Source organism: Pholcus phalangioides, unplaced genomic scaffold (genome assembly GCF_987345545.1).
Source record: "Pholcus phalangioides strain wild (caught in Gottingen) unplaced genomic scaffold, Ppha-v1.0 ptg000007l_1, whole genome shotgun sequence".
NCBI classification, from domain to species: Eukaryota; Metazoa; Arthropoda; class Arachnida; order Araneae; family Pholcidae; genus Pholcus; species Pholcus phalangioides.
This window is the reverse complement of record NW_028301600.1, coordinates 12129822-12154926: the sequence shown is the minus strand read 5'-3', so window position 1 is coordinate 12154926 and position 25105 is coordinate 12129822. Positions and strand designations below refer to the sequence as shown.

The 25105-nt window shown below is 33.5% G+C and overlaps 1 protein-coding gene across 1 annotated transcript in view; it reads right to left on the bottom strand.

Annotated features, from left to right (window-relative positions):
- LOC149084922 (gamma-aminobutyric acid receptor alpha-like) overlaps positions 1 to 21439 on the bottom strand; it is a 56925-nt gene extending 35486 nt beyond the window's left edge. Inside the window, exon 1 of the mRNA XM_089232661.1 lies at positions 21185 to 21439. Within this exon, the coding sequence (XP_089088787.1) occupies positions 21185 to 21228 (44 nt within the window). The 5' untranslated portion in view covers positions 21229 to 21439. The remainder of the gene's footprint in view (positions 1 to 21184) is intronic.
- Between the last annotated feature and the right edge of the window lie 3666 nt (positions 21440 to 25105).

The window sequence follows — 25105 nt, the reverse complement described above, 5'->3', positions numbered from 1 at the left end:
GCTAAAGGGTAGGAGAGAGCGCTTAATGCAGAACATGAATTATATCGTGAAATAAAATTATTGCTTTGGGAACTAAGTACTTCTGCATAAATCGACTTGCTGAAAATCGGAAACGCGTTTTCTGGATGTCGTATGGATTTGATGAAAGAGATATTGTTCACAAAATAAGATATGCAAATTCATTTTATACAAATAAGATGATAAAAAATTAGGGTACTTTACGAGGATTCTGGTTTTGCATTGCATATTGGCAATATTGTATTACATTTTTAGTAAAATAGACGATAATTTAAGGCACGTGTTATCAATTAAGAATCATTTCAGCCTTTTTTCTTCAGATTACGTAAAAGAAATTGTCGTTTTGAAACCGTTTTGATATAAGCATGTAGCTGTAGATTAAAGAGAAACTTCTGTTAGAGAGTTGGAAAAAAATGAAGATAACGAAAACAAGTTTGGTTTATTGCTGCAAATATTCAAAAATCTGGCATTTTTGCGTCTCAGTTTCATAATAAACAATTTTTGATTTTTTTTTCGCCCTTTTTCTCATAAAAACTCCTCTTACCATAATTTGCTATATTCTACAGACTGACACATTTCATCGAGCAATTTTATTTTTAGAATGTTTTGGTTCGCATCCAAAACACACAACAAAACGAATCCAATCAAATCAAATAAGCACAAAAATGCTCCCTTTTAGCATATTTATGATTTAGTTTAATAAGAAATTGCTAAATTGCTTTGTAATTTGCTAATTGGCTTGTTTTTAGTGATCCGGGATCGTGAACGGGAGCCGTACCAATTTTTAAGCTCTTTAAAGAAAAAGAAAAACATAGTTATAAAAGCCAATATTTGCGCTCGTAATAAGAAAAGGCAAGAAAATGGAATGAGAAAATTGGGACGCGGGAAAAAGGAAATTATTGGTTCTCTCGCTCTCAGTTCAAATTGGTTTTCTGTAGCGCTGGTTTTCACCTGCGATTTGAAAATCAAAGCGTTCATTTGAGAACTCCAACATTTGTGCAAACAGTTTTAAACATTCTTTTTTTTTTTTCTGAATACACACACATCATTTCCTTTCATTAATCCAAAATGGAATAAAATCGTTTTATTTAGGTTTTCCTCTACTTGAGACATGAAATGCTAAGCTGCTTCTTGACGATATAGTATGAGTTAGAGATATTACTTTTCTGTTTTTTCCGAATTGAAATATTTATTGATTTTATCATTTCAAAAATAGAAACAGTTATCCAAAAGGCACATCCACCATTCTCATTGTGAAAGATGGCTTCACTACCCTTGTTACACGAAAACACATTTTCATCCTTGAAAATACGTTTTTGAGGAAAAAGGATTTGCTTGCTTTTTCTTTCCAATTTTCGCTTTTAGGAATCGGAACTAAAATTGTTTCGTGGTTTACCGTAAGACGTGTAGGACTATTTTTGAGCTTGTTTTATACAGGTTGCATAGCTAACAGCTGGCACCGCAATTTACTGGCGAACCGTTGGGCCTAGAGGCGTACTTCCAATTACGAAAAGTATTCAAATAACACGGGGACCTCAGATGCGTCTTTCATACTTAAAGGGGTTGTCATCATCATCTTTTTAGAGGGTTTTTGGCCATAATCTTCCACGCTGGCCAGTTCGGGTTGGATGATGCCCATCCGCGTCCGTTCACCACGTGTTAAACGTGGCTACTTACAGGGTGTACCACGAGAAGGCGCGGATTGGGCTTCAACCCTCTACTCCTAGTCGATTCCTTCAAGTCCTCAGAATGAAGAAATTGAAGGGTCTTCTTCTAGTTAACGAGTAAAGACTATTCAGCAAGGGGTTGTCTAGTTATTAAAATATAAAAAATTAACTTCCTGTATGGACACCGTGTCTTCAAATACTCGTAGTTATTGTCCTGTCTTTCGCCCCAACAAAAAAATTCCACGTTTCTAAGTGCAATATTCGCTGAGCTATTTGAATTCGAAAAAATGAAGAAAAATCAATTGGGGGAGGGAACAGCATGAAAACAGATGGAGAATGTTATTCGCCATCATATTTACGCTGTTTTCCCCCAATTTTTTTCCATTTTTGAATTCAAATACCTCTGCGGATATTGCACTTAGAAATTTGGAATTGTTTTTGTTGGTTTCAGAGGAGACAGGGTAACATTCTGCTGATTGGATTTTTGAGCAGCGGGTGTCCATATGAAAAGTTAATTTATCTATTTTAATATCTATACAACTCCTCGCTATATGAATGATGTATGTGAGATTTACGCGTTATTTGAATAAGCTTTCTAATTGGAAGTATACCTCTAGGTTCAACGGTTTGCAAGTAGTAAATTGTGGTGCCAGCTGTTAGCTATGCACTCTATGTAGCAATGTATTTTTATTTGCCAAATTTTATGGTTTAAAAATATATTTAATATCATCTTTAGTTGGTATTTTTTCATACTTTCAAGTTTTGGTGTATATTATTTTTTTCAAATGCCATTGAAATATCTACTGATAACAAACGTAATTTCCTCTAAAAAGATATTTTATACTACTAAACCACATACATGCAACTCGTAAACATGCCTCTGATAAACTTCTAATAATTTCGGGCGTGTCGGTGTATGCATAATATTAATTAATTAATATATGTACATATGTGTACACTGTACATAATAATATTTGTTTAGGTATGAACACCATCAATATTTCTTACGGACATTTTTCTCCCTCAGCCAAATGGTTGGGATGTTTTTCTGTTATATTTATTTAATAATTACCAAAAAAAAAACGAGTTACGTTTGTTGACTATGAATTTTGAATAGGAGATTTTTGGATTTTAATGTCGAAAATAACTTTAAATACTTACTTGTACAAAAAGTCAAAAACAGATAAACACAACAATACATGAATTAGGAACATCCACTCTGGAACCTCAAGGGGACTAGGGTGTCTTTCCAGTATGTCTAAAAAAATAATCTAACATCTGTTAGCCAAATGGCAGCCATCATGAGTTTTTTGAAAATGAAGTAAATGATATTTACGGTTATGGAACTGAGTTTATTTGACATTTCTTTTTCCTTATTTAAATATAAAGTAACCGAATGACCCGTTTAATAGCAAAAAAAGTATGTATACATTTACATATTCTATCGTATTAGTGTAATCAATATTGCATACACATTTTTGCTATCAATACATAAAGTTTGAAATATACTCATGCAAGAATATACAAAACAAAAAAAATATCCATATTAACACTGTGCAGCGATTGTAAAGATTATATATGCATACGTAAAGTAGACATTACAAAAAGTAAATTTCTTGATATACATAATATTTACAAAATAATTATGACCATATTCAAAACTGTATACATCAATACTGTGCTAAAATAACATTATTTTTTTACTGTTACCAAACCCTCCAAGCATCTGCATTCATTGCATGATTGCTTCATATTTTGTGTTTATTGCAAGTAAAAAATGTTGAAATTGGAGTTCATGCTACTATTCGTATGGTTAACTGCGAACTTTCAATATCTTCTAGATTTATTTTAGCAAAAGTACTAATTAAATCGAAAACAGTAATCCAATGGAACTTGAATAATATTAGCAAAAAAAAACATTAATAAATAATTTTTCTAAAATTCCTTTCGTTGTAAAAAATGTTTTTTCACCTCCATTTAATGGTGTTTCATTCTAAACTATGCGTATTGACTCGTAGAATGAAGCAAGGGAAGCTCTTATTTTAGCGTTGATCGAAGAAAGCTTTTGTAGCATGCAATGATTTCTATTCGAGGTCAATATAGCTAGTGCCAAAGTGTTTGATCGGCAGCAGCGGTGCTGTCGAAAGCACAACTTGTTCTTTCGACAAATATTTGACCATTTGGTGAATTCGAGGTTTAATCTCGTCTATCTCGCGTTTTCTCTCATAGATTCTAAAGCCTTCCTATGGATGAAAATACGTTATTGAAGAAAGTGTGAAGATTCTGAGGGACTGATATTGACTTTTTTTACCCTTAAAGCTAGCGTCAAAACCATTACTGTGGTAAGTCGATGGTTCTTGCAGCTGAATTGTGTCATTCAGGTACCGAAGGTGGCACTAAAACGATCAAAAAAATGTTTGCTGAATATATTTGTTAGTATTATTTGGAATATAAAAAAAAATCACTGCTTGTGTTTATTTGCGTGTTTCGATTTTAAAATAAACCAAACGAAAGACACATAAAAGGTAAAGTCAATAAACAAACATTTTCGAAAACATTTCCAAGATATATTGAATTTTTTTTCCCAATTCACTATTCAAAGTATTTGGTGAATACAAACCAATCATTATGTTTAAACTAAATATATCCATATGATTGAACTCTAAATATTATTATCATAGAGCCAAGATTATATGAAGATTATAATATTAGCAAAAAAAACCATTAATAAATGGAGCATATGTACATATACGCCTTTTTTCAAATAAATGCATATAAATGCATAAAATTTTTAGAATAAGTGCATATTTTTGAAGGTTTATTCAAGCTCAATCACTTTTCTGTAATTTTCCAAATAAATATCGCTCATAATATTTTCATAACATCGGCTTTTTTTCTGGAGGTGGTATTTAGTGAATTATAATAGAGATGTTTTTGTAATACAGTATTTTCCGAATATACTGTTTACTGCAACGCTATTTCTAGAGATAGGTCAAAAAGTATTCGATTTTTTATAGCAATAGTAACGAAATTCTTTTGTTACTGGTATTTCGTTACTTAGCAGGTACAAGAAACTAGAAATTAAAAATGCCTAAACAAAAAATGTGTAGAGGTTACTTGCATATACACAGAATATACGTATGTGAGGATATTTTTTGTAAATGAATATGCACTAAGGCCAAGATTAAACATTAAAAGTTTGAAGAAAACTTGAAAAAAAATAACCAATAACCCTCTTGGTTACACGTACTTGAATGTAACCCATAAGCTTATAGGTTGTTTTTTTCAAGTTTTGCAAAAGATCTTTTATCAAACTTTTATAGTGTAATCCCGGCCTAAGAAATAGAAAATAATAAAAAATATTTTAAAAACATGTTTGCTTTTTTTTGCATGGCAATTTTTAATGCATATTTTCTCATTTTGTGTGTACATAATTCGGAAATTTTAACTTTTCCAGGATTTCTAATGCATATTTTGGCACTTTTAAGTGAGTATCTGCATATTTTTAGAAAATATTTAATCACTTTTTTAGTGCATATAATCCGAGCTCTAATTATTATTTTCCCCTTTCTTATAATTGACATTGAGTTTATATATTTACTCAATATTTCATCAAACGTGTTACATTAATATCGTCATACTACTCCCGTAACGGGCATAAAATATATTCACTTAGGATTCACGTGATCTACATGGCTTTTGACAGTGATTAAGAGGGGTTCTAGAAATGGAGACCGTTCAATTGGATGGTTATGCATAACCTAAATTTTTAACAAAGAAGCTTAATATACGAGGCTCTCAAGTTTCTAGCTCGTAACTTACGAAAACTGGAATGCCAGAGCAAACAACGTGATTAGAGATGCACATCAAGTAAATTGTCGTACCGCAATTTATACTGTCTGTCCTATCGATGTTCCGCAAAGTATTAAATTTCATGTTTCAATCATCGACTATCGGGTTACCAAATATTCAAAAATAATCACTAAGACGGAAGGAGCTATGACATTATAATGATACAACGATGAAATATACATAATTATTTCAACCAGAAGTCACATTATAAACACTGCCTAACTCTACCAACAAAAATTTTGTTCATGTGTGTTAGAAAACCCTTGATAAAAATATTTATGTTTAAATATTATGGCTAAATATTAATCAAAACATTTATGGCTGTTACGGAGTCTCATACCTTTTAACATGGTGAAAAACTATGGTCTAATAGAAATATCATTAAAAATACTATTTAACCATTGCTTTATTTCAAACTTTTACCCATATTTTTAACAGTATTTGTTATTCTATGCTTGTATCAAGTTTTGCATATCTTGAACATTTAATTTTTTGTAAATTTTCAAAAAATGCATTAAAAACATGTTGCGTGCATGATAAAATAACATGAAACCAATGTAATTGAATAAACATTGATTCAAAATAAAAATAAAAAACTGTTCAGTTCATGAAATGAAGCAAAAGTTTGAGATTTCATTGACTGAATCTTATTTAAAATTAAATTTTAAACATGAAAAAATTTGAAATCTAAAAAATTTGATTTTAAATAAGATTGAGTCAACGAAATCTCAACCTTTTGCTTCATTTCATGAACTCAAAAGTTTCCTATATATTTATAATTACATTGATCTCATTGTATTTTATCATGTTTAATGAATTTTTTTGAAAATTTACAAACAATTAACTATCCAAGATATGCAAAACTTTATACCAGCATAGGATAGCACATAAAATCTGAAACATGTAAAAAATGTGGAATGTATCAATGGTTATATACACTGCTCAAAACAAATAGGGGAGCAAGCAAAAAAGTGAAGAAAACCGTGCGAGACAGCCACGTATTGGCATACAATGGATAGTACACGCGTATCAATGCGCAATACAGAAAAAAGACGTAAAAAAATTTGGAATTAAGCTTTAATTCTTTGAAAATATGGAAAAAACATGAAAAGATGATTTAGGGCAACAATTTGGTTACATGTAAACGGTAAAAAAAAGTACTGTTTAGACATGATGCATGAGTTTTAATAGGGCGTGTGGTCTCCTCGAACAGCTAAGACTGCTGCACACCTGTTTGCCATGGATGCGATGAGGTTATCGATCAGACTTTGGGGAATACTGTTCCACTCCTCAAGAAGTGCAATCTGCAAGTCTCGGACAGTAACAGGCGGCCTTGGTCGCGCAGCAATGCGTCGTCCGAGCATGTCCCAAACATGCTCGATTGGATTCAGGTCAGGAGAGCACGCTGGCCATTCCATACGCTGTAATGTTTCAGCTTCAAGCATGTTCTCCACCAGACGAGCTCTATGCGGTCGGGCATTATCATCCTGGAAAACAAAGGAATCTCCAATGGCTCCAGCGTAAGGGATGACATGAGGTCGCAGTATCTCGTCTGCATACCTTCGGGCCGTCAAAGTGCCATTCCGAATGATATGCAGGTCCGTACGTCCGCCTATGCTGATTCCACCCCATACCATCCAACCAGCTCGTCTGTATTGTGGCCTTTCACGAACGAATGCGGGGTTATTTCGAGTGCCCCTGTCCCTCCATACCAGAGCACGTCGGGTGTCACACTCCAGACTGAATCGGGACCCTCTGTAAACAGCATTTGGCTCCAATCATGTTGCTCTCAATCTCGATGTTCAGCAGCCCATTTTCTTCGGGCCGCACGGTGGCGTGGGGTCAACGGAATGCAGACCATTGGCCTACGTGCATAGAGCCCTCCCTCATGAAGCCGATTACGTACTGTTTGGCTGGACACCCTTCGTCCTGTTGCCAAGAGCAACCGTCTTTGCAGCTGCGTAGCATTCTCTGTTCAGTGTCGACGGGCTGTTAACCGTACATACCGGTCATCAGTTGCTGTAGTGGCGCGTGGCCGACCTTGCCCTGGTCGACGTCTAACATTTCCTGTTTCTTGGAATCGATTCCACAGCCTTGCAACAACACTTCTGGCGACTCCAACAGCGTCCGCGACACTACGTTGTGTTTGCCCGGATTCCAGTCTGCCTATAACACGCCATGCCATGGATTCCGGTAAATCACGTTGTTGAGACATCCTCAAGTCACCTTGTCTCAAAAAAAAAATACTGCGCAATCGAATTTCACAGTTACGGCAGTAAAACAGACGTTTCTGCAACATCCCGATTTCTGTCCTTATCTCCTTTTTCTGGTTTTTGACGTCATGAACTTTGATTTGCATATGAAGTTTTCTTCTTCCGTTTCCTGCTAGGCTTTAAATTATGGATGATTCCTTTTACGTTACTTACCGGTATACATCTTGCGTAATTTTGTTAAAACCATGTGCTCCCCTAATTGTTTTGAGCAGTGTATATAAATAGTATTTTTAATGAAATTTTCCATCAAATTCGGGACATTGTCATTTTGCCTTGTCATTTTCCATTGAAAAAACAGTTTTTTTATAATGCGGATGAATGATATTTTATTGTAATAAATATGCAATAAATGTAATAAATATTAATTATGTAATGAATAGCATTTTTAGAAAAGTTATTTTAACTTTTGTAATTAATTTTTATAACTTTCAACTAAAAAGTTATTTTATAACTTTTCAAAAAAATATGTCATTTATTTCGAAATATTTGGAATCTCTATTCATGCACTGCATTGATTTTAAATATTGCAGTAATTTTTGTTTAACACGTCAGTGCATGAAGAATTATTTTTACTTGATATGATTAATAGGACCCTTATGAAATACTTTTTTTGACTTAAACGGCTTCTAAAATGAACGCAAACAAATTTGAAACAACGTTTGCAATTGGAAGGTTCCACATTAAGACTAACGGTTAAGAATGTTGATTAGTTTTATTGGCATTTCCCCCACATCTTGGAGCAAGGCACCTAGACTTGGATCTTTCGTTATACCCCTAGCCAGACTTTTCAAGCGGTATTCTATACTAAATATACAGAGTGGTAACTATGGACCGCCCAATAACTACAGACGTGAATTCTTGGAAAAAAACTAATTTAGGAAATTGCTTTCAGTTTTTTGATCTGACCCAGAATTAATGAGTTATAATGCTTTATGAATTGATGACGTCACTTAAAAATCCTGACAAATTCACCAAACGTACACCAAACGTATAAATTGGCGTTTTTAAAAATGCTTAAAATGTATTAACACTACTATACAGAAAACGAAAGAAACATTAAAAACAGTTTCTTTTTCTCTCGCACTTTTTAGGAAAAAAAAGTTTTTCCCTAAAAAGTGTCAGTAAAGTGTAAAAAGTCAATCAGAAAATATGTTCTTCGCATCTCACAACGCCAGCTTTACAGCAGAGGTTTTAGATAAGCGTTAGTCGTTTTGTTTTGTTCTCCAGAAAGTACTGCGTCTATTTTTTTTTCTTTGTTATAATTTATAATTTGATGGCATTCAGCGAAGAAGAATATTGTGACATGCACCTTATATTAAGTGCATGTCACTCACACTTCCGGCACAACTTACTAGGTGGTAAATTGGTGATAGATCAAAATTGTGCTCGGTTTGAAAAGAAGAAAGCTCTTCATTTTACCAAACTACCCTTGAAACTTTTTGAGAGGGATGAAGTTATTCTTCAAAATTATTTTTTTCGAATAATACTGGCTCTAATAACTACCATAAATCTAAACGGTTGTGAGTAGATTAAAATAGAATAATTTTAGACCAGAAAAAAAAAAACAAAAAAAAATTTTCATTTTCATGTTTCCATAGGAAATTTTTATGGTTTTGGGGTATAATGGTGCTGCTGATTTCAAAATTGGTGTTGATTTTGCCGAATGGGCTCTACTTTTGGGGTCGAAAAATTGTACTGGTTTTCCTATTTTTTTAGTCGAAGTTTTCTTGAATTTCTTTTTAAATTAAAAACGTTGATACAGGTAATTTTCAACGGATTGGTTGAATGCAATATTATCATATAAAAGTTCTGAAAATTTCATGAATTATTTCATTTTGCTTTCAGAGGGTGATCGATGCTATTGCCATAGAAATTCAACTTTCACTTTAATTCAAAAACTAGAGCCGATCTGATAAAACCAATGTCAGATTCGGAATCAGCGCGCCTTAAAATCACTCTAATGATACTGAAATATCTTTGAGAAAAAAATCAGTGTTGAATTGTGTAATCAATAGAAAGATCAATTGGAAACCAAAAATTATTTTTAATATGTCAATTTATAATATTATAAGTTTGATTAAAAGTTTCTGATTGAATCGTTGTTATTATTTTACTAAGTGTGTGGGTGAAAGTCTTCTAATAGTCAATTCAGGCGGCACGCTTTAAAAAGAGTCTTACTCTTGATATGTTTTTCTTCAAGTTTTCTCATTTTTCAATTTTTAACACACTTTGTGTATATATATTTTTGTTTTCTTAACTCATTTGTTATTTCATATTTTGATTGTAATTGTATTTTGTCATTTTTGCTGTTTGACTTCCAAAGCTTGTTTTTCGCAAAAATGTCGGGGGAACTCATGGTGATTTTATGCCTATTAGGCTTACCATTATTAGAAACATTTTTGCAGTTTGGAGCAATGTGGGTGGTTCCCCCTTGAGAACGACCTCCTCATTAATCCATATTTTTCCTTTTTACAATTTTTCAATAACTTCTCATCTTTCGCCTTTTCATAATATATATATATATATATATATATATATATATACACTGAAGAGCCAAAAAAAACTATAGACCTGCCTAATATCGTGTACGGCCCTTGCGAGCATGCAGAAGTGCCGCAACACGACGTGGCATGGACTCGACTAATCTCTGAAGTAGTGCTGGAGGTAATTGACACCATGAATCCTGCAGGGCTGTCCATAAATCCGTATGAGTAAGAGGGGGTGGAGATCTCTTCTGAACAGCACGTTGCAAGGCATCCCAGATATGTTCAATAATGTTCATGTCTGGGGATTTAGGTGGCCAGCGGAAGTGTCTAAAGTCAGAAGAGTGTTCCTGGAGTCACTTTGTAGCAATTCTGGACGTGTGGGGTGTCGCATTGTCCTGCTGAAATTGTCCAAGTCCGTCGGAATGCACAATGGACATGAATGGGTGCAGGTGATCAGACAGGATGCTTACGTACCTGTCAGAGTCGTATCTAGACATATCAGGGGTCCCATATCACGCCAACTGCACACGCCCCGTACCATCACAGAGCCTCCACCAGCTTGAACAGTCCCCTGTTGACATGTAGGGTCCATGGATTCATGAGGTTGTCTCCAAACCCGTACACGTCCATCAGCTCGAAGCAATTGGAACCGAGACTCGTCAGACCAGGCAACGTGTTTCCAGTCCTCAACAATGTTGGTGTTGTTGGGCCCAGACGAGGCGTAAAGCTTTGTGTCGTGCAGTCATCAAGGGTACACGAGTGGGCCTTCGGCTCCGAAAGCTCATATCGATGATGTTTCGTTGAATGGTTCGCACGCTGACACTTGTTGATGGCCCAGCATTGAAATCTGCAGCAATTTGCGGAAGGGTTGCACGTCTGTCACGTTTAATGATTCTCGTCAGTCGTCGTTGGTCCCGTTCTTCCATGATCTTTTTCCGGCCGCAGCGATGTCGTAGATTTAATTTTTTACCGGATTCCCGATATTCACGGAACACTCGTGAAATGGTCGTACGTGAAATTCCAAATTTCATCGCTACCTCGGAGATGCTATGTCCCATCTCTCGTGCGCCGACTATAACACCACGTTCAAACTCACTTAAATCTCGATAACCTGCCATTGTAGCAGCAGTAACCGATCTAACAACTATGCCAGACACTTGTTGTGTTATATAGGCGTTGCTGACCGCAGCGCCGTACTCTGATTGGTTCCATATCTCTTTATTTGCATACGCATGCCTGTACCTGTTTTTTTGGCTCTTATATATATCATGTGTTTTCAACAGAATGGGAAAAAAACTAAACAAACTAATGGAATTATTAAAAAAATATTGAAATATTTTATTTCTGAACTGGGAACCATTTGCTTATATTGGTAAAAACCATATTAATTATTAATTAAAGTTTTTCATTTTTGAAGATATCTAGTACGTAAAGTTGGCTTTACGTTGAATAGGATCTTATTGCAATGAAAACAGTTTTATACAATAAAATCACAATCTTTTTTTTACTGCTCAAATTAAAATGTCAACGATAGAAAAAGGCCATATGATCCATTGCATTTATGCATCCAACATTGTAATTAAATTTGGATTTTTTTCCCCTCAGGAATATATATTTAATTATTCAATTAAAAATTGATTAGATACAGTTTCACAATATTCCTTCATATAGGCCTACTATTTAATGTATGACTTTTTCAGTAAGAAACTTTTGATAATCACGTGAAAAACAGTTCGTGTAACTGAAGTTGCAGGTTATTTCCTGAAAACCAGTTCATATCATTGATCCAACCATCTCAGAAACCAAAATGTTTTTGAGGATAACTCGTTCACATTGTAAGTTATATCGGGTACCCCGAAGCCACATTATAATGAAGTTTTGCTGTATACTTTCTTGTTCTGGATTTCATCATAATCAAAGAAATTCTAGACAGGAGCACAAAAGAATTTTCATAGTGAAATTTGAGTAATGCGCTTATTCATTAGGAAATGTAATCAGGTGAAAGTCGAACAATCTTAAGGTCATTAACATTTTCTTGAACGTTTCATAACGTTCAGTCTTTCGAAAAAAAAAAAAGTGTTTTTCTTCGTTCTAATTAAAAAGGAAGTTCGGACGAAGAAAAGGGTCTTATATTTCCTTCATTTTATTGCATTTTTTCTCCTTTATTCTTCTTAGGACTTCTTAAAGAGTTGAAGGAAAAAAAATTTTTTTTTTTGCGCATGCCGGAGACATATAAGAATTGAACATACCAAAAATGCTTCGGCTGACAGAAAAATTCTAGCAGCGCGCTGCCTTTCAGCAATCATTTCGGAATTTTCAACTAATCAGCTTTGAGGTGGAAGATGTGAGGCTTTTTTTTACATATATATTTCTTCTAGGTTATGCCTCTTCTTCGTCTCAAGCCTCTTTGTTCTGAATGGTGATGTCAGCAGAAAGATACATGGTACTTTCAAAGTACAGGCAAATGAAGACAAGAGAAAAAAGTAGAAGAAAAAGAATCCTTCTTGAAAGGGCACTGCCAAAAACCTCTTCCATGTTCTTCCTTTCTGTTAGTTATCCAAACATTTACGCGTATGACAACATTTCATATCCGTTTGTGATATTCTCATCCCGAGTGGATATCTGCTTTGACAACACTACGCAACAAAAAAAAAAACTTTTCCCAAGTCCTTGGATTAAAGTTGTTATTTCTGTGTTTGCTCGGCCTGAATAATCATGAAAATGATGATTATTTCCCTCAAACTTTGTTTGTTTGGTGAGGAGATCGATATTTGTGAATTGGCCGTTTACTATTGGCTCATTGGGCGACTGGAATATTGAAAATGATAAAAAAAAGAACTTTTCGTACTGATAATAATTTTAAAAACTGTAAATAACTTTTACTAATAACTAAGAATAGAAGTCTCGTATTTGGACGTTACACAGAAAACAAAATAAGAGTTAAAATAGAATTGTAAATTTAAAAAATGATGGGATTTTTTCAGTCTTTATTCGCATATACCAGTTTCCAAAACTTTTTGTTCCATCGCTCCCCGCCCCGTTCTTCAAAAAATGTCTTTTCTCATCGCCCCCAACTCAAGTCAACCAATAGGATTCTATACAGAAGACAAAGATTCGACCGCCCCCCCCCCCGGATTATTCCGTCGCCCCGAGGGGGCGATATTCCCCACTTAGGGAAATAGACCGCCATATCATATACTTTTCATCTTCACGTTTTAGCTCCCAAAAGTAATTGCCATAATACTTTCGATGTCTCCCTTATATAGAATCTCCAAGTCAAGCATTGTTTGGTTAACGTGCTCTTTCTTATAAGCACCTATGATGTCTTTGAATTTTTTAAGAAATTTTGACGTGAATACGGCTTTTAAATCATCTGACGATACCAGATGCATTCTCAAGTTGAGTCATGAAATGCTTAAAACGCTCATTTCTCAGGAAGCATTCAGAATTAATCAGTGCTTTTGCTGTCTGCGGGTAGATATCGTTGAAGCAAATGTAATGATAACAGTCTAGTTTCAATACCTCTTCCAGTTAGGGCACCAGAGCCGCGGCCCGCATTAGCAATGAAATTATTTTACGCTATAATTCGGGAGGTTCGCAATGCAAATAATTTGAACCCGATGGTGGTTTTCATATAAATCTTTGAGACATGTCCAATGGCACAACTTTGGTTTCAAAGAAATTCTTTTACGCTACATCTCGGAGAGTTTGAAATGCAAATAAACGACAATGGCATCGTCTGTTAGATATTCCATGGACAAACCCGATGATATCAATTTCATTAAGTCTGTACTCACAACGCGATTCAAGGCACAAAGAACGTATTTACGTCAAAATTTGCGTCTATGACACAGCCTAGTGCTTTGCGCTGAGGAAAGGCCACTTACCATTGGCTCATTGCGTGACTGGAATATTGAAGATGACAAAAAAGAACTTATCTCTTTGAAAATAATTTTAAAAACTGTGAATAAGTTTACGAATATAAGTCACGTATCTGGACATTTAGCAGAAAACAAAATTTGGGTTGAAATAAAATTTTAAATTTAGAAAATAATGGGACTTTTTCCGTCTTTATTCCCATATATACTTCATCTTCACGTTTTAGCTCAGAGTGATTGTCATATTTTGTGTGCTCTACTTAATACAGATACACCAAGTTGTGAGAATTCTCTGGTGAAGGTGTTCTTTTTGGGTGCTTCCTTTGAATTTTTCGAGATGAACGTGGAGGATGTGATGTGTCATTTGGAGAAGCATTAGATAAAATGAATTTTTGTATAGATTTTCCTGTTTTTCTACAAGCTTAATATGATTTTTGGTCCAGCGATCATCTAGAAAGCCGTTAAGCATTCGAATAAATATATTCCAAGCATCTTTATCAGTTCTCTACTTTATTGGGAAGTTTTTGTATACAGTGTGGGTACTATCGCCGCCAAATTACACACGATTCCTTGTGAAAAATTAATATGGAAAAGTGTTTTCCGTTTTATGATCGGACCGTTTTAGGATTAAGAGAGTTATAACGTTTTGAATTTTTGAATCCCGTTAGAAGCCAAGTTCAGTTATTTTCTTTCACGGTTGGCGCTTTTTCATCTTTGTAGGGTGATGTTAACCTTGTTATTACATGTTAATTTTGCCTACTATATTGCAAATCTATCACTAGATTTGTAAAGTGTTAGCCAAACGAGATCTATTGGAAAAATTGTTTTCCAAAATCAATACTTTTTGCCAAAATGCAGGGATTTTTTTATGTATAATAAGATTTGATTTCATTTTCTCAAGTTATAGTACGGCAACACTAGTTACGGAATAACAAAGTTCTTATCTAAGATAGCTGTCAAATGAAAAAATTCTGTCAACTGACAACTTACTTTTTTTCTTGTTTGTCTCATTGTAAAAGTAAAAGAGATGAACGTTTTTTCAAGTTAACTAATCTCAAAAGATATGGATTGGTTTTTGTCACCAAAATAGCTGATCTAAAAGTTGGGGTCGTCTGTGTCATGGACACGGCCGCAAGTTAAGACGTGAATGCATTTTTGTATAGCGTGGGATGTACGGACATAATGGAATTATATCTATAATTGGCTTTGTCTTTGGAATAACTAACAACGGATACCAATGTCGTCAATTTGCGTTGTGAACTGCTCGAGATATAGCGGAAAGCATTTTGTTACGAATCAGGTCAGTAGACCTGGTGCCCAGACGGGAATAGATATTGAAACCGGAAAGATATCATTGGATAAAACACCTTTGCAATGTGCATGTGTCGATACCATTGCTTTTGACTTGCATTTGGTAATTTCTGAGATACGAGCGTTTAAAGAATTTCGTCACGCAACTTTTTGAGTGCTCCTAGTATCGTCAGATGATTTAACAAACATTCACGTCAAAAAGTCAAGTTCATTCACTTTAATCATTGACATTTATCGGTTTCATCGATAATCACTGCTAATTATGCAACTTTCATAAAGAATGTTGTATGAACCAAAACATTTTTCTTATTTTAGAGCCTAGAAGTTCAGGCAAAATGACATAAATGATTTTTTTTGCCTTTTCATTTTTCCAAATAATTATTTTCAATTTTTTTTTGGTTCAAATGTTTTTTTGAGATTTTTTACTGTAAACGCCTATTTGTTTATTCGACATTGTTTATTCGTGAATTTTAGAAGTCATTTTCTGTAGAATTTAGATATTTTTAGCAATGAGAACTTAGATTTTTTTTTTTTAAATCTGTCTTCAACCCTTAGTATTAATTCTCATTAGAAAGCCTTCTTTCCCGCTGCCCTATTTAAACACAAATAGGCATCAGTGCCTGAGAGAGAGGAAAATTGTTGTAAGGTATAGTAGTGACAAAGACGTTTCATCTCTGATATACGTAGCTTTCAGATAGTAATCAAAGTACCGTCAAATTCTCACATCAAGGTATTAAGAGTTCTATACGAAAGCAACCCGTGTACAGTCTAAGAAAAGCTGAGAATACTGTATATTAGAAGCTTGTTTCTTCGCATGTGTTGCTCGTGCATTTGCACAGCATTGTAGTTGAATTGCTGACCGGTAACTGTGTCCTAATAGCCCTTTAGTTAACATCGTACTACAAAAGGTCGAGATGGGAGGTGACAGGACTCTAGCCCAAGAGCTCATGCTATTTTTTAATTTTGTTTTTTTTAAACCATAGATAAATCAACTAGAAACAAACATGACAAGTTATTTCAGATATGCGAAAATCATGTCCAAAATTTGATAGAGATCTTTTTTTTTAAATAGATACAGACGGACCGCATACAATGTTTAATCTTTGAAAATTTTGTTTTTTAATAATATTTTAAAAAATGTTTTCAAAATAATTTCATTTGAAAATGTTATGACTTCAATATAATTATTCTTTAATTTCGGCAAACACTATTTTTGCATGTTTGATAATCATGTATCAAGTATTCGATTGAATCGAACTCCGACCAAACCTTAAGGGGCCACAAACACTTTTTCTTTTGCATGACTACTAATAACCTAACAAAAAATGAAATTATTATAATCTATTGTTGAAACAGAGTATATATAGCAATTGAGTGAGTGCAGCCAAGACTTTAGCTAGTTTTCGGACCCTTAATATCGTAGCTTTTAGTTACTTTTCTTTTTCCATTATGAATTTCAAATGCCTTTTATTAGTGCCTATTTCAGGCATTTTAAGTGCCTTTTTGCTTGCCTACGTTGACCATTTTTTGTGTCTAAACTTCCAGGTTCTAATCATTATCGTGAAAATCAAAGATAAAACTAACAATTTGGAACAAGCTTTGATAATTAATGCTACAATTCACCACATGTTTGGCATGCCTTTTTATGTAAATTGCGAAATTCCATCCCATTTGTGTTTTTCTTAAATATAGAAAGAATATAAAGTTTTTACGACAAATAAAAATTAAATCCAAGAATAACAAAGCTATCATCTCGCAAGAAGTGTATTCAGTACATCACCGTAGAGATCATCGTAGTTCATGGCATTATTTAGCTTTCTGCTAGTAGTTGTGAAAACTACTGGATTTCCGGATCAATTTTAAACTTTTAATGTCAAAAACGTGTCACATACACGAACGAGAAGCTCAAACGAGGCTTAATCTGTCCTTCGGGAAATCAGTGTTCTTATATTTGTATGAGTCATTAACATTTAAATAGCGTTTCTGTAAAGCATCAAAATGATGAGTTTAATGTTCCAGTAAATTGCATTTTTGAATTTTTCGTAATGTCGAATATTCAGAATAACTATCACTTCAAAACTTTTAAACGTAAAACATCAATAATCAATTTCAAACTTTAAAATTATACGAATTTCTGATTTCTATAAGTTATAGATTGTCAATTATTAAAGTTAGAAAAATTCATGAAGAAATTTTGTAAATGTCTAATAAATTGAACACGTTCCTATGATATATATATATTATATATATATATATATATATATATATACACACACATACTACGGTAAATATATGCATAATTACCGGTTATTATATAAAATTCCCAATCGTCTAGGTAAGTTTGATAAATTTTCCTACATTTATCATTTTCAGCGGTGGTTATGCATAACTCCCGATTGAAGTAGGTAAATATGGAAGAAATCATTTAGAAATATCACTCAAGTTTCAACCACTTATCTGTTTCTTCCATACGTGATGGGTGCATTACACATATTTTGCCATAAAATTAAATTAAATGAAAATAAGTGTTATAAGGATAATAAACCACATAAACTGTTAACAATATTGTAATGTTAGCTTTCTGCACACTTATCAACATTTTTAAACATAATGAACATCCCTGATCGAATTCATCATCCTATACTGAAGTTTGAGCAAACTTTTTGGTATATTTAAGTTATTAATTAACGATTTTTGTCATATTTACCAATGTGAGCTGAGAGTTATAGATAATAACAGGTAAATTTGGTGATTTCGCAAAATTGATCAAACTTATCAAAATTGTCAGTAATTATGCATAATAACAGGTAATCATATGTAATAACCGGATTTATCTGATACATTTACCGTAATATCTACAGTCGAATCCCGTTATAACGAACTCCAAAAGATCGGAGAAATCACTTCGTTATAACGAAATTTAGTTATAAAGAAATTCCAGGCTTTCGCATTGTTCCTTCTCGGGGGGATTGGAAAAGTCTTCGCTAAAACGAGATTTTCGCTATAACGGTATTCGTTAAAACGGGATCGACTGTGTATATATGAAATTTATTTTCTGTGTGTGTGTATTATGTATGTTCTCTATACAAATCTACAAGTTTAGATCGATCGTCACCAAATTTTGGATATATTAACCAAACGGGACCCGACTTGAACGATAGGCTTCTTTAAAAGTTCGTCAGAACAGAACAAATGCCCGAAATGGGCAAAAAACTGTCGGGCAACAATGGTTTTTGGGCCTCAACAATTACTTTCGGAACCTTTACTTTGGTTACCGTGATTTAGCCAGCAATGCGTTTCAGACATGTATATGCCTTTACAACGGTTTGTCAATTCTTTAATGCTGCCCCCCCCTCCCAGTATATGTATATAATAGTTTATATATGCCTTTATAATGGTTTGTCACTTTTTCAATCCTCCCAGTAATGATCCTCCCCAGCTTGGGGGGGGGGGGGGGATCGAAATACCTAGCTCCCCATAAAGAAGGAAAGAAAAAACTATTCATTTTTACGTTTCTTTAATCTAGATTTGTTTCTTTCATGAGTCGCGCAGGAAATCGCCATATTGGTTAACTTGGACATGGTTTGTATGCCCCTCAAAGAAAGAGGGAGATATCACATGATCCAAAAATCCACATTGATTTAATGAAACCCTGGACAAAGCAAGCATCTTTGGCCCAAGACATGAGCATTTGGAATGCCTCATGTCTTGGGCCAAAGATGTTCAGTTCATCATTGGATATATGCTGTTTTAACTTTACGCCCTTAAATAGGGCATATTTCCCGTGCAAAAACGAGGCATAGGTCTCACTACTCTCAAGAGATCAGCAAAACAATAAAATAATACTCTAATTTTGAGTATTTATTTTATATAGTAAATTCACATCAGTTATTCTACACTATATCGATAATAATTCTAATATTCCACGAGCGAGATGATTTTTTTAAATTGACATTCGCATTATTTTTTGAAATAAAAAAATGTCAATCGAAAATTTCTAAAAAATTTATGCCAAACATTTCCACCGTTCGTAACATAACAGTAGAAACAGAACAGATAAAAACTAATTTAATGGACAATTTAGATAAATTCTTAAATAAAATTAATCTCCGGTTCAAGAATTTCCTAATGATATTTTTTTTTTAATTAAAAGAAGTGTTTGAGTTACAGTTTTCAATCTTTTAACTAAGTTTTAATAAACAGTCGAACATCAACACAACTAAGGTTCATTTAACGTATGAAAATTCCTATAAAATTTTAGCAATCTTTTAGGTAAGCTATATTGACGCCCTATATTAGTAGAATTCGGAATAGAATTTTTATAAATTTATTTTTGCGGCTTTCCATACGTGTCAATAACTATGAAAACAATTATCAGGTCGGCGAAAAATTACCCATTTAAGGGATCCGACAACGTTCGAGAAAAATTTCCTATAAAATGGTGCTGGAGTGAACTAAAAGAGTTTGACAGAAGTCTCAAAATGGAAACAATAGTAAATTTTGGACTACCTAAATATAATTTTCTATGAAAAAGTCATTTTTCTGTCAAATTTTAAACAAAATTCGTGTTATGTTCGAAACACGATTTCAAAAAATTCTATAAATTGGATGTTTTGTTATTTTCAAAGTACATTCAGATAGGTTATGAACTGAAAGTTGAAAAATTGTATGGAATGCTCATAATGTACGCTCAAATCTGTTAATGCACGTGTGAAATTTTTGAAATTTTATCCTTACATATCGTGTATGAGACGCTGTAATTAGACAAATATATGTAATTAGCCCTTAGATTTTGTTTCATAACATCAACAATATATAGCAAAATATTATATCAAGGTTTCGTAATAATACAATTTTTAGAAATCACGTTTCTAATTCAAGTAGAATGTAAACAATAGCATTCTTCATAGAACACGTTTAATGTTTTATTCATGGGTTACTTGTATGTAAAAACGCGACACTGAAGTAGACGATTCTAAGCGTCATATAAACAAAACAAGGCCAATTTTGGAACCACCAAAAATTAGACTTTCATAAAAAATAAAAATCGATATTTTCTTACAAAGTGACGTTTCCAACATAGATAACTAAACCCATTTTTGGTCGACCTTGCAATAAACGCTTCGTTAAAATTTTTATTAAAAATATTTTTCATTAAATTTTTGCATGAATGTAACACATTTGAATAATAAAAAGTCTAATGAGTGTCATAATTGTTTTAAAAATTCATTTACAATAGAATTCGATTTTTTATGACTTCAAAAATGAAATTTTTAGAAATTTTATTCTCTGATTTTTTATCTTAATTTTTTTTTTCTTGACCATGAACAGAAATAATTTTTTTTAAAAATAAAAAACAATTTTTACTCAATTTTTTAGTCACATGGTACATGAGTTTTTCCAAAATTATAATTATCAATTATTTCGATTAAACTAAAATAATGAATTTACATAAATTAGAAAGAAAAACATACTAAATTGATGTCCATTTTTTTGAAACTTATTAAGATGATATGATTATGATTATTGAAGTAGCCAGTAATCATATATAATAAAAAATTGTGCGGTATGGTAACAAATTATAACAGCGGTCCAAAATGGGTTAAGAGTTAAAATAAAACCAAGTGAGAAAATATAACAAAATTTAGGTACAGAAAATATTTCATTCAAATTGCTGGAACATTATTAACAAAACCCACCTGATGATGATGCAAATGATGAAGGATATCGAAGAACGGATCATTCGGCAAACTGGGAGGGTAAAAGAGATAGAGAGAGAAAGAGTGAATGAGAGGAGGTGAGAAAGAACAAAAAAGAAAAAAGTTGCAACTTTGTCTTTTCTTGCAAGCAAATCTAGAAGAGATGACAAGCGGACTAGAGAGAGAGCAATGCAATAGTAGAAAATCGTACACGTGAGAGGAAACTTTCCCCCAAAAGGATGATGATGGTGATCATTCGAGACACACACGCACACATCCACACGTCCGTTACGACTGCGCATGTGTGCGTCATTCTGTGGAACTTGGAGCGGTGCTTGGTGGAGCACATGATGTATCAGCGATCAGCCGTGAGTGAAGCTTTTGCATGGCCCGCGGCGGCTGAACTCGTGAAATACTCGAATAAGCTTAGACCGCTCAATTTACGACGGTCAGCATCCTGGAATAATTTTAGAAATCATTTATAAAGAAAAAAAAAATGCTCTTCCTTTAATTTTGATTTAAATGTAGATCCGTTTTGAATAAATAGTTAAAAGCAGGAAGATTGTCAAATTATCAAATTCAAATTTATTTATTGTTTTATACTCTTGGAGGTCTCATACCTTTTAACATATTGAAAAACTATGCTCTAGTAGAGATATCATTAAAAATACTAATTAACCCTTTTTTACACATATTTTTAATTATATATGTTACGCTAAATGTAATAAATCAGTTATTATACATGATAGCCGGTTATCATGCATGCTTACCAATCACCTTGGTAAGTTTGATAATTTTATCACTTTTACCGGCGAATATGTATAATACCCAAGTATCGTTGGTGAATTCGGTAAATAATTGAAATTTATTGCCTTTATTTGTGATTGTGCATAAACCCTAGTGTAATTGCTGAATTTGATGAATATGAAAAAATTCTGAATGAGTCTAGTATGTGTGATGAATATAGTTGGACCCCAATATAATGATAACAAATTTTACGACCCTGCCCTGATATTATGACACAATACATGTATGAGTTATCATGTATAGTATATAATATAGTACGATTTCTCATATTTACCAACGACGCATAATCGCATAATCGGTACTACGCATAATCGCGAGGAAAAGTGATTAATTAAGTTTATCAAATTTACCCATATTATGAATAATAGGTAGTATGAATAATCGCCGGTGAAAGTGATGAATTTTATCAGATCAGAATTCTCAGCAATTATGCATAATAACTGGATTTATAAGATTGACCGCCTGTCCGTAACATACATATATATATGATACTGTAAATGTGGTAACTCGGTAATTGCGCATGATAGCCGGCAATTATGCGTAATTGTCAATCGTGTCAGTAAGTTTGATGAATTTTCTGACATTTATCGCTTTTACCAATTATTATGCAAAATTCCCGATTGAAGTTGGTAAATATGACGAATATAGAAGAAATCATTCGGAAATATCACTTATAAATTCGACCATTTACCAGTTTCTTCCGTACGTGATGGGTGCAACACGCATATTTGCCCATAAAAAATAAATTAATTTAAGTGTTATAAAGATAAACACATAGATTATTGTCAGCATTGTAATGCTAGCTCTTTCTTCACATTTATATCAATATTTTTAAACATAATCAACATCACCGATCGAATTCATCATCTTGGGCTGAAGTTTGAGCACTATGTCCGTTAAATTAGAGTAATTAATTGACGGTTCATCATCATTACCGATACCAGCTGGGAATAAAACATAATCACCGGTAAACGTGATAAATTCGCAAAATTTATGAAAGTTATAAACATTTGTCGGTAATTATGTATAATAACTGTATTTTGTATCGTAATTATGTATAATAAACGTGTACAAACATTTCGGAAACCAAATTACCAAGTCCAAGCACGTTTTTTAATGCATCAATTAACTATCATGAACACATTAGTTCCTGCCGCTTATTAATAATTAACTATAATTAACTTATTAATTAATTAACCACCACGAAAGAACTTATTAGTTCCTGACTCTAAGTAATAATTAATTACCTAATTTAAAGTTCATATTCTGCAGAGAAAGTTAATTAAAATTTACTCTAATCACAGTAAAAGCCCGTTTTTAATGAATACAAATACAAGGCCACAACAGGCAAAATGCCCAACGAGGTGATTGAGGCCTATTAAATAATATAAACTATTAATTAATTAATTTTTGTCAGAAACTAATAAGTTCATGATGGTTGATTGATTCATTAAAAACGGATTTTTATTGTTTGAGTAAATTAATCAATGAGTTTATTATTTAATGATAATTAATGATTGTTTAAGTAATTATGATTACTAAAAAATTATAAGTATTGATTAATTGATAAGCGGCAGGAGTTGAAAAGTTCATGATGGTCAATTGATTCATTAAAAACGAGCTTTGACTGGGTAAAAGTCCGAAATGAAAACGTTTACAAGCGATTTCGGGCTTTTACCAACTTGCTTTCTTCAGGCTTTTACGGTAACATATATACAGGATATCCTGTACATCATCATCATCAACAGCAACCATTTTCAATTCACTGCTGGATGAAGGTCTCCTCTAAATTTTTCCATTTTGCTCTGTCTGATATTTTAGCCATCCAGTTGACTCCAGCCAATTTCCTGATCTCGTCGATCCATCTTGCGTGGGGACGCCTTCTCGGACGTTTAACACCACGGGGGTACCAATCTAGAATACTTGTGGTCCATCTGTTGCCCTGTCTTCTTGCAATATGTCCAGTCCATTTCCATTTTAGACATTTAATTTTTACCATGATATCATGTACCTTTGTGTGGTCCCTTATCCAAGTGATTCGTTTTCTGTCTTTCCTTGTGATGCCTAGCATACATCTTTCCATGCTCCTTTATGTTGTCTGTAGCCTTTCTATCGTCTTGCTTGTGCGTGTCCACGTTTCAGCTCCATAAGTCAGTACTGGTAGCACACACTGGTTAAAAACTTTTCTTTTCAGACATAATATAATGACATGTGACTCTTCAGAATTACACAGTTTTTGCCAAAAGTGCTCCTTCCAATACTGATCCTTCTGTTTCTTTTATTAATGATTCTGTTGTCCATGGTAATTTCTTGTTCCAGGTATACATAGCTTTCTACTTCTTCTATCTCTGTGCTGTTGAGCACGACTGTCCTCTTCAACGAATTTGAACATAACATTAGTCTTGCAGATTCATTTTCAAACTCACCTGAATACTTACCTTCGTCAGTTCTTATATCATTTCTTTTAGTTCGTCTGGATTACTTCTGATAACAACAATGTCGTCGGCAAAACGCAAATGGTTGATAAATTCTCCACTTATTTTAATTCTTATCTCATCCCAATCCAGTTTCCTAAATACTTCTTCTAAAACAGCGGTAAAGACTTTTGGTGATATAGTATTACCTTGTCGGGCACCTTTCCCAAGTTTAATCTTTGCTTATCCTTTACTCAAACAAATGGTTGCAGCTGCTTGTCATATATTTTCTTAATGACATTGATGCATGCCTTCTCTATCCCAATTACTTCTAGAGCCTTAAGAACAGCAGATGCCAAGACAGAGTCAAACGCTTTCTCAAAATCAATGAAGGCCATACACAATGGTAATTCGTATTCCTTGTGTCTCTCTATGAGTTCTCTAATTGTTTGGATGCAATCCATTGTAATAAATCCATTTCGAAAGCCTGCTTGTTCTTTTGTTTCGGCTTCGTCGAATGTGGCTTCAAACCTATATGTGAGCACTTTGGTGAATATTTTATAAATTACTGATAAGAGACTGATTGGTCGATAATTCTTGATATCTTGTCGATAAGACAATTCTTTTTCACAATTTTTGTAAAGAAGAACCATCATTCCGTTATTCCAATCTTCTTTTATTACCTTTGCATTTTGGAGTG